This window comes from Lynx canadensis, chromosome A3 (assembly GCF_007474595.2).
Source record: "Lynx canadensis isolate LIC74 chromosome A3, mLynCan4.pri.v2, whole genome shotgun sequence".
Classification (NCBI taxonomy): domain Eukaryota; kingdom Metazoa; phylum Chordata; class Mammalia; order Carnivora; family Felidae; genus Lynx; species Lynx canadensis.
In genome coordinates this window covers 85,454,711-85,471,878 of record NC_044305.1, presented here as the reverse complement: position 1 = coordinate 85,471,878, position 17,168 = coordinate 85,454,711, and the positions used below count along the sequence as shown (strand labels likewise).

The 17,168-nt window shown below is 41.4% G+C and overlaps 1 protein-coding gene across 1 annotated transcript in view; it reads right to left on the bottom strand.

The window, feature by feature from the left end:
- Positions 1-16,921, bottom strand: part of ARHGAP25 (Rho GTPase activating protein 25) — a 90,595-nt gene extending 73,674 nt beyond the window's left edge. Inside the window, 1 exon segment of the mRNA XM_030310739.2 lies at positions 16,469-16,921. Coding sequence (XP_030166599.1) covers positions 16,469-16,529 — 61 coding nt within the window. The 5' untranslated portion in view covers positions 16,530-16,921.
- Between the last annotated feature and the right edge of the window lie 247 nt (positions 16,922-17,168).

Below are 17,168 nucleotides of genomic sequence, written 5' to 3'. Positions count from 1 at the left end.
ACTTCGGAGTTAAGAGGTCTGGTGGAGAAGGAGACTCATCACCAAGAGTCAGAAAGTGTGGCTAATGAGGTGAAGGGAAGCCAGGGAGTGTGCTATCAAGGAAGACTTGATGTCATCTCCAGGAAGAAATGGCTATGTGAAATGCTGGTTCACCCTTGGCTTGCCAAGGTACAGATATTAGCTATTTTGATAAGGACCTTCTTGGTGGAGTGATGTGCATTGATGCTTAATTAGGTTACTGCAGAATAAGACATGCCCAGATCCACCCCTGACATTTGAGAATACAAATGGAGGCCCTGTCCTGCAGCCCGTGCCCTTTCTCTCCTCCCACCCCCAGCTCTGTTTCTCACAGGGAGGGCCTCACACACATGCCCAGGGATACATCAGCGCAGACATGCAAGCTCTGCTCTGGGCCTCCCTGCAATCAACCACTTGTGGGGGGGGGGGGGCGGGGGGAGGGGCGGGCAGGCAGGAAAACATTCGTGCGAATTCTGGAAGCAGCTCTGGCCAACTGTGTAGGGATTTTCACAGCCCCATATGGTCTAGAAGCAAGTAGGGCATGTACCGTTGGCCAGGCACCTCACCCCATGAAGGAGGACACAGATGGAGCCAGATGAGAGCAGGACTCTCCAAGATCCGGGCCTCCAGATGGGTGCCCTCTTGTTCAGGTCTAAGGGTTAGTGCTGGAGGTGAAGGTGTGGGGAGACTGAAGCATCCGGTGGTAGAAAAGGAAGGGGGTTCTCACACTGCTGCCCATGTTTTTCTCTATGAAATATAAAAGTGAGGGTAAAAGCAGGATGAGGCAGTAAGGCCTTGAAGAGAGTAAGAAAGGTTTTGGGGGGAGCCTGGGTGGCTCAGTTGGTGAAGTGTCCCACTTTGGCTCAGGCCAAGATCTCACGGTTCGGTTCATGAGTTCAAGCCCCACGCTGGGATCTGTGCTGATAGCTCAGAGCCTGGAGCCTGCATCAGATTCTGTGCCTCCCTCTCTCTGCCTCTCTCTCTCTCTCTCAAAAATAAATAAACATTAAAAAAAAAAAAAAAAGATGGGGCACCTGGGTGGCTCAGTTGGGTAAGCGTCCGACTCTTGATTTCAGCTCAGGTCATGATCTCATGGTTCATGAATTTGAGCCCTGCATCAGGCTCTGTGTTAACAGTGTGGAGTCTGCTTGGGATTCTCTCTCTCTCCCTCTTTCTCTGTCCCTACCCTACCTGCTCTCTCTCTCTCTCTCTCTCTCAAAATAAACAAATAAACCTTTAAAAAAAAAAGAAAGAAGGAAAGGTTTTGGGAAAAAGAAAGTAAATTCACTAGGTAGGCGTGGTAGGCTTGTCTGGAACTATTGAATATCCACCTGATATGATTGGTTACAGGTTTAAGTAAATCCAGGGGCGCCTGGGTAGCTCAATCAGTTAAGCGTTGACTTCAGCTCAGGTCATAATCCCACAATTTGTGGGTTTAAGCCCCACATTGGGCTCTGTGCTGACAGCTCAGAGCCTGGGGCCTGCTTCAGATTCTGTGTCTCCCTCTCTCTTTGCTCTTTCCCCACTCGTGCTCTATCTCTTTCTCTCAAAAAATGAATAAACATTTTTAAAAATTTTTAAGTAAATCCAGGCAGCTCAATGGTCTGATTCTCCCCAGTGATGTTCAGCTGCCCACACAGGCATCCAGAAAGTGGGTTGTCGGGTTTAAATAGGGTTAGGGGATTTTCCCCATGGTTACAACAGTGGGAGAGAGGCAGAAGGCTCAAGGGCATCTATTCAGCAGTGCCACATTGCCAAAATGAGGAAACTATAGTAAAGAGGCCATGATGGGTGATTAATAGTGAAAACGTAGTAGGACCAATGGAATGGGGGCTCACTGAGATAAGAGAATTGCTGGAGTGGGCAAATTGGGCACCACAGCATGGGAAGCCTGAAAGTGAGCTTTCAGGGATGGTACAGTTATAGGAGATGATACAGTTTACTTGTGACTAGGAGTAGCTGAGCTAGGTGGAGAAAGTATTGGAGATAAGGCCATCAAACGAGAGATACTACCAATAATAAAAACAACAGTTTATTGCCAGGCACCCTGCTAAGTGACTTGTACATACGTTATTTGATTCTTATAACAAATCTGTAAAGTGGGCAGGACTATTGCCCCCATTTTTCAGATGAGAAAACCGAGGCCCAGTGAGATTATAGCTACTTGCCCAAACTCGAAAAGGTGATCAAAGGCTGAGCTGGATATCAAATCCAGGCTTATCTGACTTCAAGGGCTGTGTTCTTAAAGAACTTCCCCTCCTTACACTCAGGTCTAGCTTCTTAGTTGAGTTGGTTTGTGGGGTTTTTTTCTCCTTCAAGAAACACTTTTTATCTGGAACCTCACCTTTTGTCTGTAAAGACACAAACGTGACTAAATTATTAATTGCTTTCATCATAATGTTGAGCATTTCAGGCCATAGAAGGATAAGATATGAAGACAGCATTGTGCTGCCCAGAGACTGGTTTAAACCCTAGGCTTTCTGGACAGAAACCATAGAAACAACTAAGTTTACCTGTAGAAGTGCAACTACACTGTCTGCTGGCGCCCTCTACTGGCAGTTAATCAGAATGGCAGCCTGGAATCAGAAACTTGATTTGTCTTTTTTTTTTTTTTTTTTTTTTTTTTTATAGACTTGAATTACCAAGTAAAAATTTGTCCCTTTAGATATTTAGGGGCTGTGGTTCAAGTGGGGCAAGGAAGCTGTAGTTACAGAAAGAGACTTGTGTCAGCTTTTTAAAATCTCACAAATGCAGTTACTTTGCTTAGGAACTTCTGATTCTCTTTAGTGGGAGAACTCTGCTTCCCTCTGAGTGTCTCCCTATGGAGACTGTCAGCTACCTGAGGTCAAGATCTTAATTTTTTTTATCTTCTCTTCTAAGCCTAGTAAAGTGCCCAGCACATAATATGTGCCCAATAAATACAGCGGTACAATTTCACAGAATGGGAGGGACTAATCCTACTTGGGCAATTCAGGAAGGCTTCCAAGAGGAGATGGGTGGTGGCCATGGTGATGGGGGAAAGGAGTAGAATCAAAAAGAAAATCCAGAAAGTAGAATGGCCATCCCAGGGGGCAGATATAGAGATCTCACAGGGGAGGGATTTTCTGTGTGATTCTGGAAGGAAGTACTCAGCCACCTGGCTAACAGGTGTGGCTTCCAATCCTTCCAGAGAAGGTATGAGCCAGAATAAAAAAATTCATAAAAACAGATAGAGGAAGCTAGTATAGAAGATGCAGATAAGCTGAAGAAAGAATTTGGAAGGAGTTCTTCTGACCACGGGTATTAAAAAAAAAAGAAAGAAAGAAAGAAAGAACAATTCAAGGTTTAAAGAAGTTTTCCCATAATTTCATTTTTACCCTAAATTGTGTGACTTCACCGAAACTCAATTCGATAGATATACAGAGCACCTATCACAACGATGGCAGTATTTTCTCAAAATACCTTTTATTTTCTCAGACAAAGCACTAGGACCAGGGTGTCTTTCCTGGTTTTCATACTGAGACTCTCATATCTCAGGAACCCCTAAGTTCCAGGCAAACCGGGACTCAGATTGGCTCACAAAGAGGTCAGTACCAAATGAAGAGAAGGAGGTTAGTGTCAGAACACGGCACAAAGGGCCTTGGCTGAGAAGGGTGTAGGGGTGACAACTATACTCTGTACCTGTTATCATCATAACTCTGCTGCGTGCATGGTGAGATATTTTTCACCCACCAGCAAAACAGGTTTCTGAGTCTAAATGACCAAACACACAGAAAACAATGCAGAAGGATAGCCAGAGGGGAAAAACACACTCACACAAAAACCCTTGGATTGCAACAACAGAAATGAGGCTAAGGGAAGATGGGAGTCTCGTGTCAAAGGTCCTGCTGGTTCCTCAAAATTATATCTAAAAATAATTATCTAAAAATGAATAGTAAGCCACAATAGTAGGATTCTTATAGCACACCGGAAAAACAAGCCTGCTGGTGCTGTAACCCACATGTAAGTGATCACAAACATTAAACACTGACTCCACTGAGGCCCAAACAAACAACTTTCAACCTCACTTTAGTGGCCAGAGGTACGTATGACAGCAGCAGAGGTTAGCAGCTCTGGAGGAAGTGGTTCCTCAGTGATGGGGGAGGGTCTCTCAGGCAATGCACAGCCCAGAGTCACTCTTTTCCTCCCCAAAGTAAGGGAAGTTTGAGGAACTTCTCCAATCACAACAGTGCAGTGACAATGACATTTCTGCAGCAGGCATTCTGCAGGAAACTTACCAGAAACTCCCCATTAATGCTTCCTGGGAAGTTATAACTCAGGTACTTTCCTGATTTAGGAAAGAAATGGTGAAAGAAAGAAAGAGAAGAGAGAAGAGAGAAAGAAGAAGAGAGAAGAGAGAAAGAGAGAAAGAAAGAAAGAAAGAAAGAAAGAAAGAAAGAAAGAAGAAAGAAAGAGAAAGAAAGGGAGGGAGGAAGAAAGAGAAAGAAGAAAGAAAATGGAAAGAAGCTATGTAAACATAATTTATAAAACTTGTATGCATGAAGGAAGGACTCCTCATTTAAAGGCTGGAGAGAGAAGGAGTAAGAAATAAGAAATGACTAGTCAACAACAGCCTAGCTCAGTTGTTGTGGGACGGGGACAGTCACTGGGCAGGAAAGTGGATCAGCAGATGTTTTAAAGACCATTTGTTTAAAGAAAATACAGAACTTAACTGGACCAAGACAAACAAAACCCTAGCACTGCTGGCTGTGGCTTTCAGCACTGACATGTTAAAAGGAGTTGATATCATATCTATACTGTAGTAATGCCCATGTGGTAATGATTACAACTGATATTTATAAAGCACATACCAATGCCTGCTATTCTGTTAAGGATTTTACAAAGATCATGTCCTTTAATCCTCACAATAACCATATTGCTTAGCACTACAATTGTGCCCATTTTACAGATGAAGAAACTGAGGATCAAAGTCACATAGGTAGCAATTAGTGATGGTGGGATTCACATTTAGGCAGTCTGACTCCAAACCTAGAGTTCTAACTACCATAATACACACACACACACACACACACACACACACACACACACAGCTGGCTCCTTTTATTATAGCTAGTTCTGACTTTGTCAGAAAATTCTTTTTATAATCTTTATAGAGTTGTTTTAAAAATATGAAAATGCGAGGGTGGATGAGGGGTATTGAGGAGGGCACCTCTTGGGATGAGCACTGGGTGTTGTATGGAAACCAATTTGACAATAAATGTCATATTAAAAAAAATAAAAAATAAAAATATGAAAATGACTCTACAGAGACTTAAAATCTTCATACTCTAACACTTCCTCTTTCACTTTGAAATTCCCAAACCAACAAGGAAGCACACAAATGGTTTGAAAGCCGTAGGCCTGGGCTCGAGCAGTAGAGTATCACCAGCCCCATCTGGAACTAAGATCTGTGTGTGTACATTTTGGGAGTGAGTGGGTAGCATAAGGAGGAAGCAAGGAAGTGAAGCAGCTGTCACCTGAGTCAGTCACAGTCCTGGTGACTGACACCTCACAGCTTATGGAGAAAATGTGGTGGCACCAAAGTCGAAAACACTTTTTTTAGAAAGATGGAGGTGTGGGTGAGAGTATGTTATCAGTGTGAGAAGTATAACATCCAGAACGCCCCTTGAAAAGGACCTATCATATAGACGTCAGCAAATAAAGGTTTTATGAATAAATGAATGAATAAATGAATGAATGAGAGAAATGATTGATCCCAATGCACTGAAAATGCCATCATTTTATACAATACCAGGGAAAGAATATAAATGGTCATAGAATTGCATTTTCATTTATAGAATAAAAAACTAATTCTCAGCACTGCCATTCTTTGAACATTCTTTAAAAAATTGTAATGCCCATGTACCCCAATGTTTATAGCAGCACTCTCAACAATAGCCAAATTATGGAAAGAGCCTAAATGTCCATCAACTGATGAATGGATAAAGAAATTGTGGTTTGTATACACAATGGAGTACTACATGGCAATGAGAAAGAATGAAATATGGCCCTTTGTAACAACGTGGATGGAACTGGAGAGTGTGATGCTAAGTGAAATAAGCCATACAGAGAGAGACAGATACCATATGTTTTCACTCTTATGTGGATCCTGAGAAACTTAACAGAAACCCATGGGGGAGGGGAAGGAAAAAAAAAAGAGGTTAGAGTGGCAGAGAGCCAAAGCATAAGAGACTCGTAAAAACTGAGAACAAACTGAGGGTTGATGGGGGGTGGGAGGGAGGGGAAGGTGGGTGATGGGTATTGAGGAGGGCACCTTCTGGGATGAGCACTGGGTGTTGTATGGAAACCAATTTGACAATAAATTTCATAAAAAAAAATTGTAATGCCCAGTTACTACTACTAAGTATGAAACAGACAGGCTATCTGAGGAGTTGTGTACTAATATATTGCTTATACTAACCCTTCTTCAAAGACTTAATTGGCTCTTCATTTTCAGGTAGAAAACTCATTTGCAATGAACACATAGGTTTATAACAAAGACAAAGGAAAATATAAGTGTGTTAAGTGAATAAGTAAAAGTTGTGATTGAGCTTCAGTTTAGCTCTGAGCTTCCTGGCAGCCAAGACAAAAAGGGATACACAATAACTTGCACAAATGTGCAGAAAGGAGAAAGCGCACCAGTCCCTCAAAGGAGACAAAGTATTACCAAGCACTGAATTCTCAAAGAATTTTTTCACACAGAGTTTCATATAGGAGTCAATGGCATTGTCCATTCCTTGTTCTCATTTTTACAACACAATCAGGCACAAAATTCATGAAATCATTCCTTGCAGTAAAGATAAAAACTGAGAGTGTAATATTAAAGCATAACTCAGGGAGTCCATTCTGTGAAGGTGCCAAGGTAATGTAGTCCAAGGACAGCCTCTAATTTGATCTGGAGTTGGAAAGAGATTATCTATAAAGAAAGGAAACTTGTGTTTGCTGAACATCTAACATGTTATGTACACAAAATACTTTTTTCCTCTCAATACATGTATTATTATCCTATCTAATAAGTAAGCTACTTGCCCTGGGATTCACTGCAAATTAGAAGAAGGGTTTTAAGCCCAAGCACCCTTTTTTTTAAAATGTTTATTTACTTGTTTTTGAGAGAGAGAGAGAGAGAGAGAGAGAGAGAGAGCACAGCAGTAGAGGGGCAGAGAGAGAGAGGGAGACTCAGATCCTGGACCCTGCTTCAGAGCCCAATGTGGGGCTCAAATCCACGAACTGTGAGATCATGACCTGAGCTGAAGTCAGACACTCAACTGACTGAGCCACCCAGGCACCCCTCAGGCATTTTTTTCTCTACCACACACCCTCCTACCCGCCTACACTCCTATTGAGAAAAGTCAATGAACAATTTATCCTTTAGACAATCTTCTGTCAATGCCACTTTTTACAGACAATTCAAATTTATTTTCTCTAGGGAGGGCCTAGAACATTGGTGTTGCATTTTCCAGATTAGGACAAATTTCTTTGTTCAAAAACCAAGCCATATGTTGGTGGAGTTGACTCATATATGCAAGTTGAGGAAAATTCATTGAACTCATCTAGAAGGAAGTCCACAGTGTCTAAACTATAAGCCTCTCTGTTTAAACAGCTTGAGAAGGGATTATTTTACTCTCCTTCCAGAGATTTTCAGACTTAGAGACTCCTAGAGGGCAAAATGTCTATGCTGTGACCAAAGCATGGGTAGGAACTGGGTGATAGAAAGGGAGTCCTGAGTAGAGAGGGCTTCACGCAGATGCGACAGAGCAGGGAACTGAGAAAGCTAAGACAGGGCTGAGGTATAGAGCAGGAGTGTGAGCGTGCCTGGGGAAGCACAGATAGCCGGGGACAAGTGCGGAGGTGAGCGGGTCCAGATCCTAAAAAACTTGAGTTTAATTCCTTCACCAGGAGGACCCATACAAAATTACGAAGATTTTTTTCTTCTCCAAAGAAACATAAACTATGTATAGGAAAACCAGCCAGAAAAGAGGGCAAGTGTGGGACTCACTGAAGAAAGCACAGGTCTGTACCTTAAAGAAAAGAATGGCAGTGATGGGGAGAGGTGGCTGGACCAAAATTCCTACTCACAGCCACACTCCTCTGGCCCCTCAGCTGTTCTCATCACAGGACTTGTCTTGGTGTCTTGTAATTGTCTCCTTGTCTGTGTCCCATTAGCCTGTAAGCCATGCAGGAGCAGAGAGCAGGACTGTCTTTCTATTTGGCTACCACACCTATGGGTATTATATATATTGGTAAAGTGATTTTTGTTTTTTTAGAAAACTTTCAAGGGAAAAAAATGTTCAAGGAGAAAAAATGGTGACAAGTAAAGCATAAAACAAGAAATGTAAATTATTTTTCTCTTTTTGTAACTTCCATATCTCAGTTCCTGCCTGGGAACTCTGCAAAATTTACATTCCATCCCCTGGATGGAATCCCTCGATTCAGGATTGTCTCCAAGGACCATGGGTGTCCCCTGATGTTGCCCCTGCTTCTTCACCATTGCCTGTTGGCCTTAATCACTGTGGCCACGGCCAGAGCTGCATTTCAGCTGTTCACACGCTCCCTTCTCTTGCATCCAGTTAGCCAACCATGGTGCTGCTTCATGAGAGATTATACTTCTTTCCTTTCAAATGATCTTGAGTCTGAAGGGTCCGTTACCATCAACTTATGCTTCTTGATCATTCCTCCGATCTTTCCAAAACCCCCATTATGCACATTCCTTATTCACAGGACCACACTCCAGCTCTGAAGAGACAGGAGGAGTCACCACATGGTTGCCCCACTAGACACTCTGTGTAGATGCTGTGAGCCCAACACAGCAGTAGTACCTTGACTGGAAGATATTTGGGGCTGTGTATACCATGCAAGCACCATGGAGTATCTCGTTTTGGATCCATTTTCAAAGAACACGCACCAAGTCACTGAGCTCACCCCTGCCAAACCAAGTATATTTTGGTTCCCAAGCAAAAACAAAGTACAGAATCTAGATCAACCTTGCCTGGCATCTGCAGGGAGGACTTTGTCAACGAGTGTGTGGAAAACAAGATGTTGGCTTCCTGTCACCACTCAAGTCAGTCCTCACTCTGCTGCTGTTTAGAATGACATCAGTCTCTCTTCCCCAAATGGCCAGGAGGCTCTCACTGGGCAACAGGAGGCATGCACTTTGCAGAAATAATTTAATTTATGCCTAAAGGTAAGTAGATGACAACATAGGACAAATATTTTTACTTGAACAAAGAATAAACGAAGTATGAGGCCTGAGAAGAACACCACCTCATGTCAGTATTCACTGTCTGATGAAGGCATGGCATTCCCCTTGACCCTGCCTGCACATGTGGGGATCTTTTTCCATCAGGGACCAGGATCATTATCCATCAGGGACCAGGAGCTACCCAGGGAGTACAGGGGCTTCAGCCACAGCAAAATAGACTACATGTGGTCCCAAACCCAGGCTGATACAGATTAGGACATGGTAAGTTTAGCAATGAATTTTAAAGAGAGTGTTCACCAAAGCTGAATGCCAACTAGTACAGACAGGCTCACCATGGGCTTCCAACCTGGAAACCAGCATTTATGTGTTCATAGAAAGCAAGCAATATGCTCAAGCGGGCTTCCCCGGTCACTTTGGGACCATGTAGCTCTTCCAGGAAAACCCTCTATCCTGAGTCTAGAAGTGCAGGAAGTCTACGGATGGCCAAAGAGCACATGTCACCTGTAAGACCTTATGCCAACATGCTTGACCAAGTACTATGGAATTTGTTTCATCTTTAAGTATTTTTAATAGCATAGTTAATACTTATTCATTATAGGAAGACTGGAAAATATTTATAAGATAATAAATCAATTCCTATCAAAATACCAACAGTATTTTTTCACAGACCTAGAACAAAGAATCCCAAAATTTGTTCAGAACCACAAAAGACCCTGAATAGCCAAAGCAATCCTGGAAAAAAAAAAAAAAAAAGCAAAGTTGGAGGCATCACAATTCCAGACTTCAAGTTATACTACAAAGTTATACTTCAAGTTATACTACAAGTTATACTTCAAGTATACTTCAAGTTATACTACAAAGCTATAGTGATCAAAACAGTATGATACTGGCACAACAATGGATACATAGGTCTTATTATAGAATAATATAATAGAATTATATTATTATAATTCTATAATTATTATAGAATAAAATGATATAGAATTATTATTATAGAATAACAGAATAAAAAACTCAAAAGTAAGCCCATAATTATATGGTCAATTTAATCTTCAACAAAGCAGGAAAGAATATCCAATGGGAAAAAGACAGACTCTTCAACAAATAGTGTTGGGAAAACTGGACAGCAGCATGCAAAAGAAAGCAACTGGACAACTTTCTCATATCATACACAAAAATAAATTCAAAATGGATTAAATACCTAAATATGAGACCTTAAACCATAAAAATCCTGGAAGAGGTTTTCTATGTTCTGGAAGAGAACATAGGCAGTAACCTCTTTGACATCAGCTGTAGAAACCTCTTTCTAGATATGTCTCCTGAGGCAAGGGAAACAAAAGTAGAAATAAACTATTGAGACTACATCAAAATAAAAATCTGCACAGTGAAGGAAACAATCAACAAAACCAAAGGCAACCTACAGAATGGGAGATATATACAAATGACATATCTCATAAAGGATTAGTATCCAAAATATATAAACAACAGATACAACTCAAAACACAAAAAACAAATAATCCAATTTTAAAATGGGCAGAAGACATGAACAGACAATTTTCCAAAAAAGACATACAGATGGCAAACAGACACATGAAAAGATGCTCAATATCAATCATCATCAGGGAAATACACATCAAAACTACAATGAGGTATCACCTCACATCTGTCAGAATGGCTAAAATCAGTAACACAGGAAACAACAGGTGTTGGTGAGGATGTGAAAAAAAAGTAAACCTGGCTCTCTGTTGGTGGAAATGCTAACTGGTACAGCCACTGTGAAAGTATGGAGTTTCCTCAAAAAGTTAAAAATAGAACTCCCTTATGATCCAGCAATTGCACTACTGAGTATTTACCAAAAGAATACAAGAACACTAATTCACGGGGATACATGCACTCCGATGTTTATAGCAGCATTATTTACAACAGCCAAGATATGGAAGCAACCCAAATGTCCATCAATTGATGAATGGATAAAGAAGAAAAGAAGTGGCATGCATATATATATATATATATATATATATATATATATATATATAATTCAGCCATAAAACAGAGTGAAATCTTGCCATTTGCAACAAGATAGATGGAGCTAGAGAGTATAATGCTGAGCAAAATAAGTCAGTCAGAGAAAGACAAATACCATATGATTTCACTCATATGTGGAATGTAAGAAACCAAACAAACAAGCAACGGGAAAAAATAAGACAGAGAGATACAAATTAAGAAACAGACTTTTAACTATAAAGAACAAACTGATGGTTACCATAGGAGACAGGGGTGGGGGGTATGGGTGAAAGAGGTGATGGGGATTAAGGAGTGCACAAAAAAAGTAATAATATATATGTGTGGTCAGTATATCTTACCCATACATCCTTCACCCATAGTTAACTACTACTAATAAATTGTGTACACCCTTCTGGATATTTGAGGGCTTATATACATGTTCATTTCTTTGTTCATTTTCTATACAATAATAAAATTAACTCTTATGTATCTACCACCGTTGTTAGGTACCTTTGAAGCTCCCCAAATGGATTTCCCTTATTTTCCCTCTGGAAGTAACCATCACTCTGACTTTATTAGTCAACTCCTTCGCTTTTCCTTACAGTGTTGCCAGACACAGATATTATTCTTTAACCTTAATATAAATAACTCCCATTCTGCTCTTCTGTGACTTTTCTTTTCCACCAAATATTAAGTTTTTGCTATTCAATCTCATTTAACTATATAATAAAAATACTACAGTTTAATTTTCCATCTATTATTGAGGGCATTTGGGTTGCCTCCTGTCCCCTATTATTACAGGCAATATACTAGGGAATGTACGTACATCTATTCTTATTTATAGGCACAATAGTTTCTCTGATTTCCATGCACAATAACTTTTCCAGGGGATCATCTCGATGGTGGTGAAATGGCTGCTTCCAAGGGTTTACACATCATCAATTCCACTAAGACACGCCGAATTGTTTTTCAAAAAGGCTTGTACCTTCAGTGTAGGAGAATTGCTATTGTTCCATGTGTTCAAGAAGACTTGATACTGTCAGACTTTCCTTTTAGCCAATGTGGTGGGTGAGAACTAGTTTGTTGAGCTTCTAACTTACATTTCCTGATTATTGTGATTAAGCATATTTCCATATGTTCACTGGTGGCATTATCCCTATTCTGTAAAATTCCTATTCCTGTTGTTTATTTTCTTTTATCATTTTTATTAGTTCATAGGACTGTTTTATATATTAATTCTATCTCTGTGTATCTGTGACTGTATCAATGCCTCTATCTAAAACTATACTTTCAACTCTGACTTCTTTTAACAAGAAAAATAACCTCCACTGCATAAAGCCTTAGGTCTTATGAATTGGTCTAGTTACAGAGGTCTTTTTTTTTTTACACTTATTTATTTTGGGGAGACAAAGCACAAGTGTGGGAGGGGCAGAAAGAGAAAAAGACACAGAATCTGAAGCAGACTCCAGGCTCTGAGCTGTCACCACAGAATCCGAACTCATAAACCATGAGATCATAACCTGAGCAGAAGTCGGAGGCTTAACGAACTGAGCCACCCAGGCACCTCCACTTATGGAGGTCTTAAGGACTAAATGTTTTCATTCCCTTTACTCTGATTTTCTAAAGGGCCAAACGAGACAAGCCATATCAGACAAATAATGATTTACCAAATAGAAAAAAAAATCAAGTGGGGAAAAGGAACCCCACTATTGTCATTATTCATTTTACTACTTGGGAGACTAGAATAATTATATTTTGTTTCTGAATAGTTTTTTTTTCCAACATTAAATTCAGGGGGAGAAAAACGTTAAAACAACCGCCAGTCCACAATTCCTGTCATTATGTGTCTCAGCTCCAAAAGCTCTCTAGGTTCTGTTTCCTGTTTGGACTTGGAGGACCTGAAAACAAGATAAGATGTATCTGAGCCAGATGCAATATGGGCTGTCCTGAAATTCACAGGTGATCTTCCAACGAAACGCTCCCAACCCACAGGGCAGAAGGGGGCTTTCCCTGGATGGTCAATACTCTTTTACATGCTGGGCACGCTGGATGTGCCAGACCCTCAGTGTGCGAGAGATGCTAAGCCCTGCAACCCACCCTCTGAAGCTTACGATTCAATGAGAAAGACAAATATGTGGAAAGTAGAATATTTGAGTAACAGTGCATGAATGCAGTGGAAGGTTCTCATGAATTTCATTGTTGAACTAAATGGAAGATGATAAAGGATCAAAGAAATGTACGCTCTGGGCTCCACCTCAAGTCAAATATGTTTGCTTTTCATTCCCCTTTCCTCCAGGGGTGGTCCACCAAGATCACCAGGTGAGATGCGGCTTGGCCTGGGTCACATTCTCCCAGCCCTGTCAGGCCCCTGGTGGTGATCCTTGGACCAGCTCTGCCAGCCAGTGCCCCTCTCCACCTCAGCTCTCTGAGTTGAAAATGAAGTGGAGAGCCCCTCCCCCACTCTCAGAGACTTTCACTTTCACTCTGGCCCTGGCTCAGCACTCACAAGAATTAGAGGAAACTGGAAACACAGCTGGCCAAAAAGAAATAGCTGGGACCCCCTCCTGGGCCACATTCATGTGTCAGAGCCTTGCTATTTCCCTAAGCAAGTGCTGGTCTTCATATCCTCCTTATGCTAATGCTTATCCCCCTGAAGTTATATCTTAGGAAAATTCTCTTTAAAATTGACCTAGGCAGGGGCGCCTGGGTGGCGCAGTCGGTTAAGCGTCCGACTTCAGCCAGGTCACGATCTCGCAGTCCGTGAGTTCGAGCCCCGCGTCGGGCTCTGGGCTGATGGCTCAGAGCCTGGAGCCTGTTTCCGATTCTGTGTCTCCCTCTCTCTCTGCCCCTCCCCCGTTCATGCTCTGTCTCTCTCTGTCCCAAAAATAAATAAACGTTGAAAAAAAAAAAAAATAAAATTGACCTAGGCAGTGAATCATGAGGTAATACTTGGGTTCCACCCTTTGATGATCATCCACTCCAGTGGTTCTCAACTAGGGCAGATGTCTCTCCCCAGACATCTGGCAATGTCTGGGGACATTTTTGGTTGTCATAACTGGTGGTAGTAGAAGAATACTGCCATCTTCTAATGGGTAGAGGCCAAGGCTGCTGGCTAACATCTTACAATGCACAGGAGAGCCCCCATCAGTAAGAATGATCCAGTCCAAAATATCAATCTTATCCAAGTTGAGAAACCCTGATCTACTCCTCACTACCCAGATCGGTCACTGACTTCACTGACACTGCTGCATGTTCCACACGTCTTCTTAATAGCTATGGGATTCTTTGATATACTGTTAAGCTAATTCTCCTGGACACAGGATGCTGGTGAGGGGACCAGTGGTCCTGTGGCTGAGTCAGTGACTCTCTCTCCTGGGAGAACTCAGCTTATGATCTGAATCCTTATCAATGTGACACTCATGAAAGATATTCTCACTGCGGTCTAATCTCTTAGGGTGACAAACTTGTAAATGGCATGGATAATGAGAAGGGCTTCTTAATATTTATGTAATTATGTGATTATTTTTTTCATTAAATAATTATTATTTTTTCATTAAATAACACTAAATAATATCATCTGCTTACAGTCAGTCATTCACTTAGTCAACAAGTGCTTCTTGTGTGCCCACTAGGACCAGACACTGTGCTCTGTGTTGGATGAATGGTAGCTCTTCCAGTCTACTAACTTAGACCACAGCCCCTGGAGCAGGACTTCTTCATCGGGTGTGATGGAGTGGTGGGTTCTTGTTAAATTGCAAGTGTATAAGCCTCCCTCCAGATATTCTGATTTCACAAGTTAGGATAATGCCCAGGACCCTGCATTTTTAGCAAGCACTTGAGGTGACCGTGATTGAATAAACATATGTAGAAACCATGAAATCTACCCAATCTAATCCCAGGTCTGAGAATATGCAGATGTATACTCTAATGTGGTAATTTCCTATGTCTCTGAAGAAAAAATTATTTGACCAATCAATTAGTCGTTTAGTTATTAACTAATCTCATGTTTCCTACTTTTAAACAGAGGGAGAATAAGACCTGTTCAAACACAGAAGGTGAGATGGTAGAATGACCCCTTGTTAATAGAAGCGGGACACTTACAAGGGAACAAAATCATAGAAGTTTTACTTCTAAAAACTAATTTTTATGCCATACGATAACATGAACATTTGCCCACAGTTATCAACTGTAATTAGGATAAAAATTTCTTGCTTATGTATGTATTCTCAGAATCAACCTCAGCTTGCAATAGTTCCTGGCTTCATTAGGGACCACTAATTCCTTCCTAGACACCAACATTAATGGCTTCTCTGATTACCCTCAATTTTCTTTCAAATCTCTTCTCAGACCTATATCTTTAACCCTTCATTATGTAACTTTGCATTGGACTGCTTATTTTAGTAACATATCAACCACCACTAGAAGACCAAATCTAAACCTTGCTCCAAGCAAAACTTTTCCAACCCACAAGAAACACCTCCCCACATATTTAATGTCAAGGAAGTTAGCTCACTGTGCAGGTGTGAGTATGAAAGACAAGGAAATCACTTTCAGCCCACTGCTCTGCCCTAAATTACTGTGATCGATTAAGAATTATTAATAATAAAAGAAACCCATATAAAGAAACTCATGATGACAATTATATAGCAGTGTAAAATCAATGTGTCACTCTCATCATTAATAAGAAGACGTATAGATTAAAGGCCAGAATATCTCAGAAAACATGCCAGCATCCCTTAAGATAATTAATCTACAATACATCTCTCTTTTTTCTCAACTTCACTAAGAATTTGTTCCATTCTGTCCCTTTAACCAAAAGTGTCTTTATTCCACTTTTGGATGTCTCTGTGTTCCAGCCCGGTCTCCACTGTTTGCTTTTTGCTCATTTTACCTCACAAAGCAGAACACCCTGAGTTTGTTCACAGCTCAAGCAGTGAAGTTTTATGTGTGATCTGTAGCCTTAGCCCATCTCAAGTACACCATCTGTAGCCTCAGCCCTGGGGGGGGGGGGGGGGCTCCATTCCAACACCACCTCCAAACAGAAAAGAACCCCCTCCTGGTGCTTGGGAACTTTGAGCCAACACATCCGTTTGAATGCAAATTTTCCCCAAACTCAGATTTGCTGAGAGATCCATTTCTAAGTAGATTAAAATCCCTGCCCACCAACATGCAAATGGCGAGTGCTCACATATAAGAACCACGAGGGCAACAAAAAGATAGTGACCATACCTATTTTCCCGGCCTCCACTTTCAGGTTGAAATCCCAGTTTCTTGGCAACTTCAGGGACATTTTGTGCCCGGTTCTGGTGAGTAGCTGCTTGAAGGGACAAGTCTGTGTCGATTCCCGCCCTTCTTGCCTTTTCGATCTTTCCTTCTAGCTTTTGTGGGCGTGTTCCCCGTTATGATGTCTTCACAAGCAAGCTTGGGTTTGAAGTTGATTTGCCAACGTGTGTCCTCCTTTCTTTCAGAGGAAAGGTCCATCCATCTGTGACTTGGGAAGGGCCCCCAAATCCCCCCAAGGCTCCCCAAGGCCCCAATAGTCCCACAGGGGCTGGTACTTCCTGAAGTGTGCACTTGGCTTTTTCTGCTTTCAGCTTTACCAGAAATATCCCAGCTGATACTTCACTCTGCCTCATGGGAAGCAGAGCTCCTGTTCAAAAGAATCTCAGGCCTCACTGAGGCGAAGTAGTGGTAAACAACTGCTGCCTCTCGGCTTTTTTTTTTTTTAACTGTCTGCTTCCTTGCATTTGAGGAAGTGGGTGGCCGTTCAGTGTAGATGGTGCATTATGAGCACACTTTCTTGAGAAAATGGTTTTTGGAAATGCTTATATGAGCAGAATGAGTGTTCATGTGATATAAATAAGGCTATTTGGTGAAAAGAAAAATGCAAAATTCCAAGACTCCCACCATATACCTCTAAGCCCTCCTC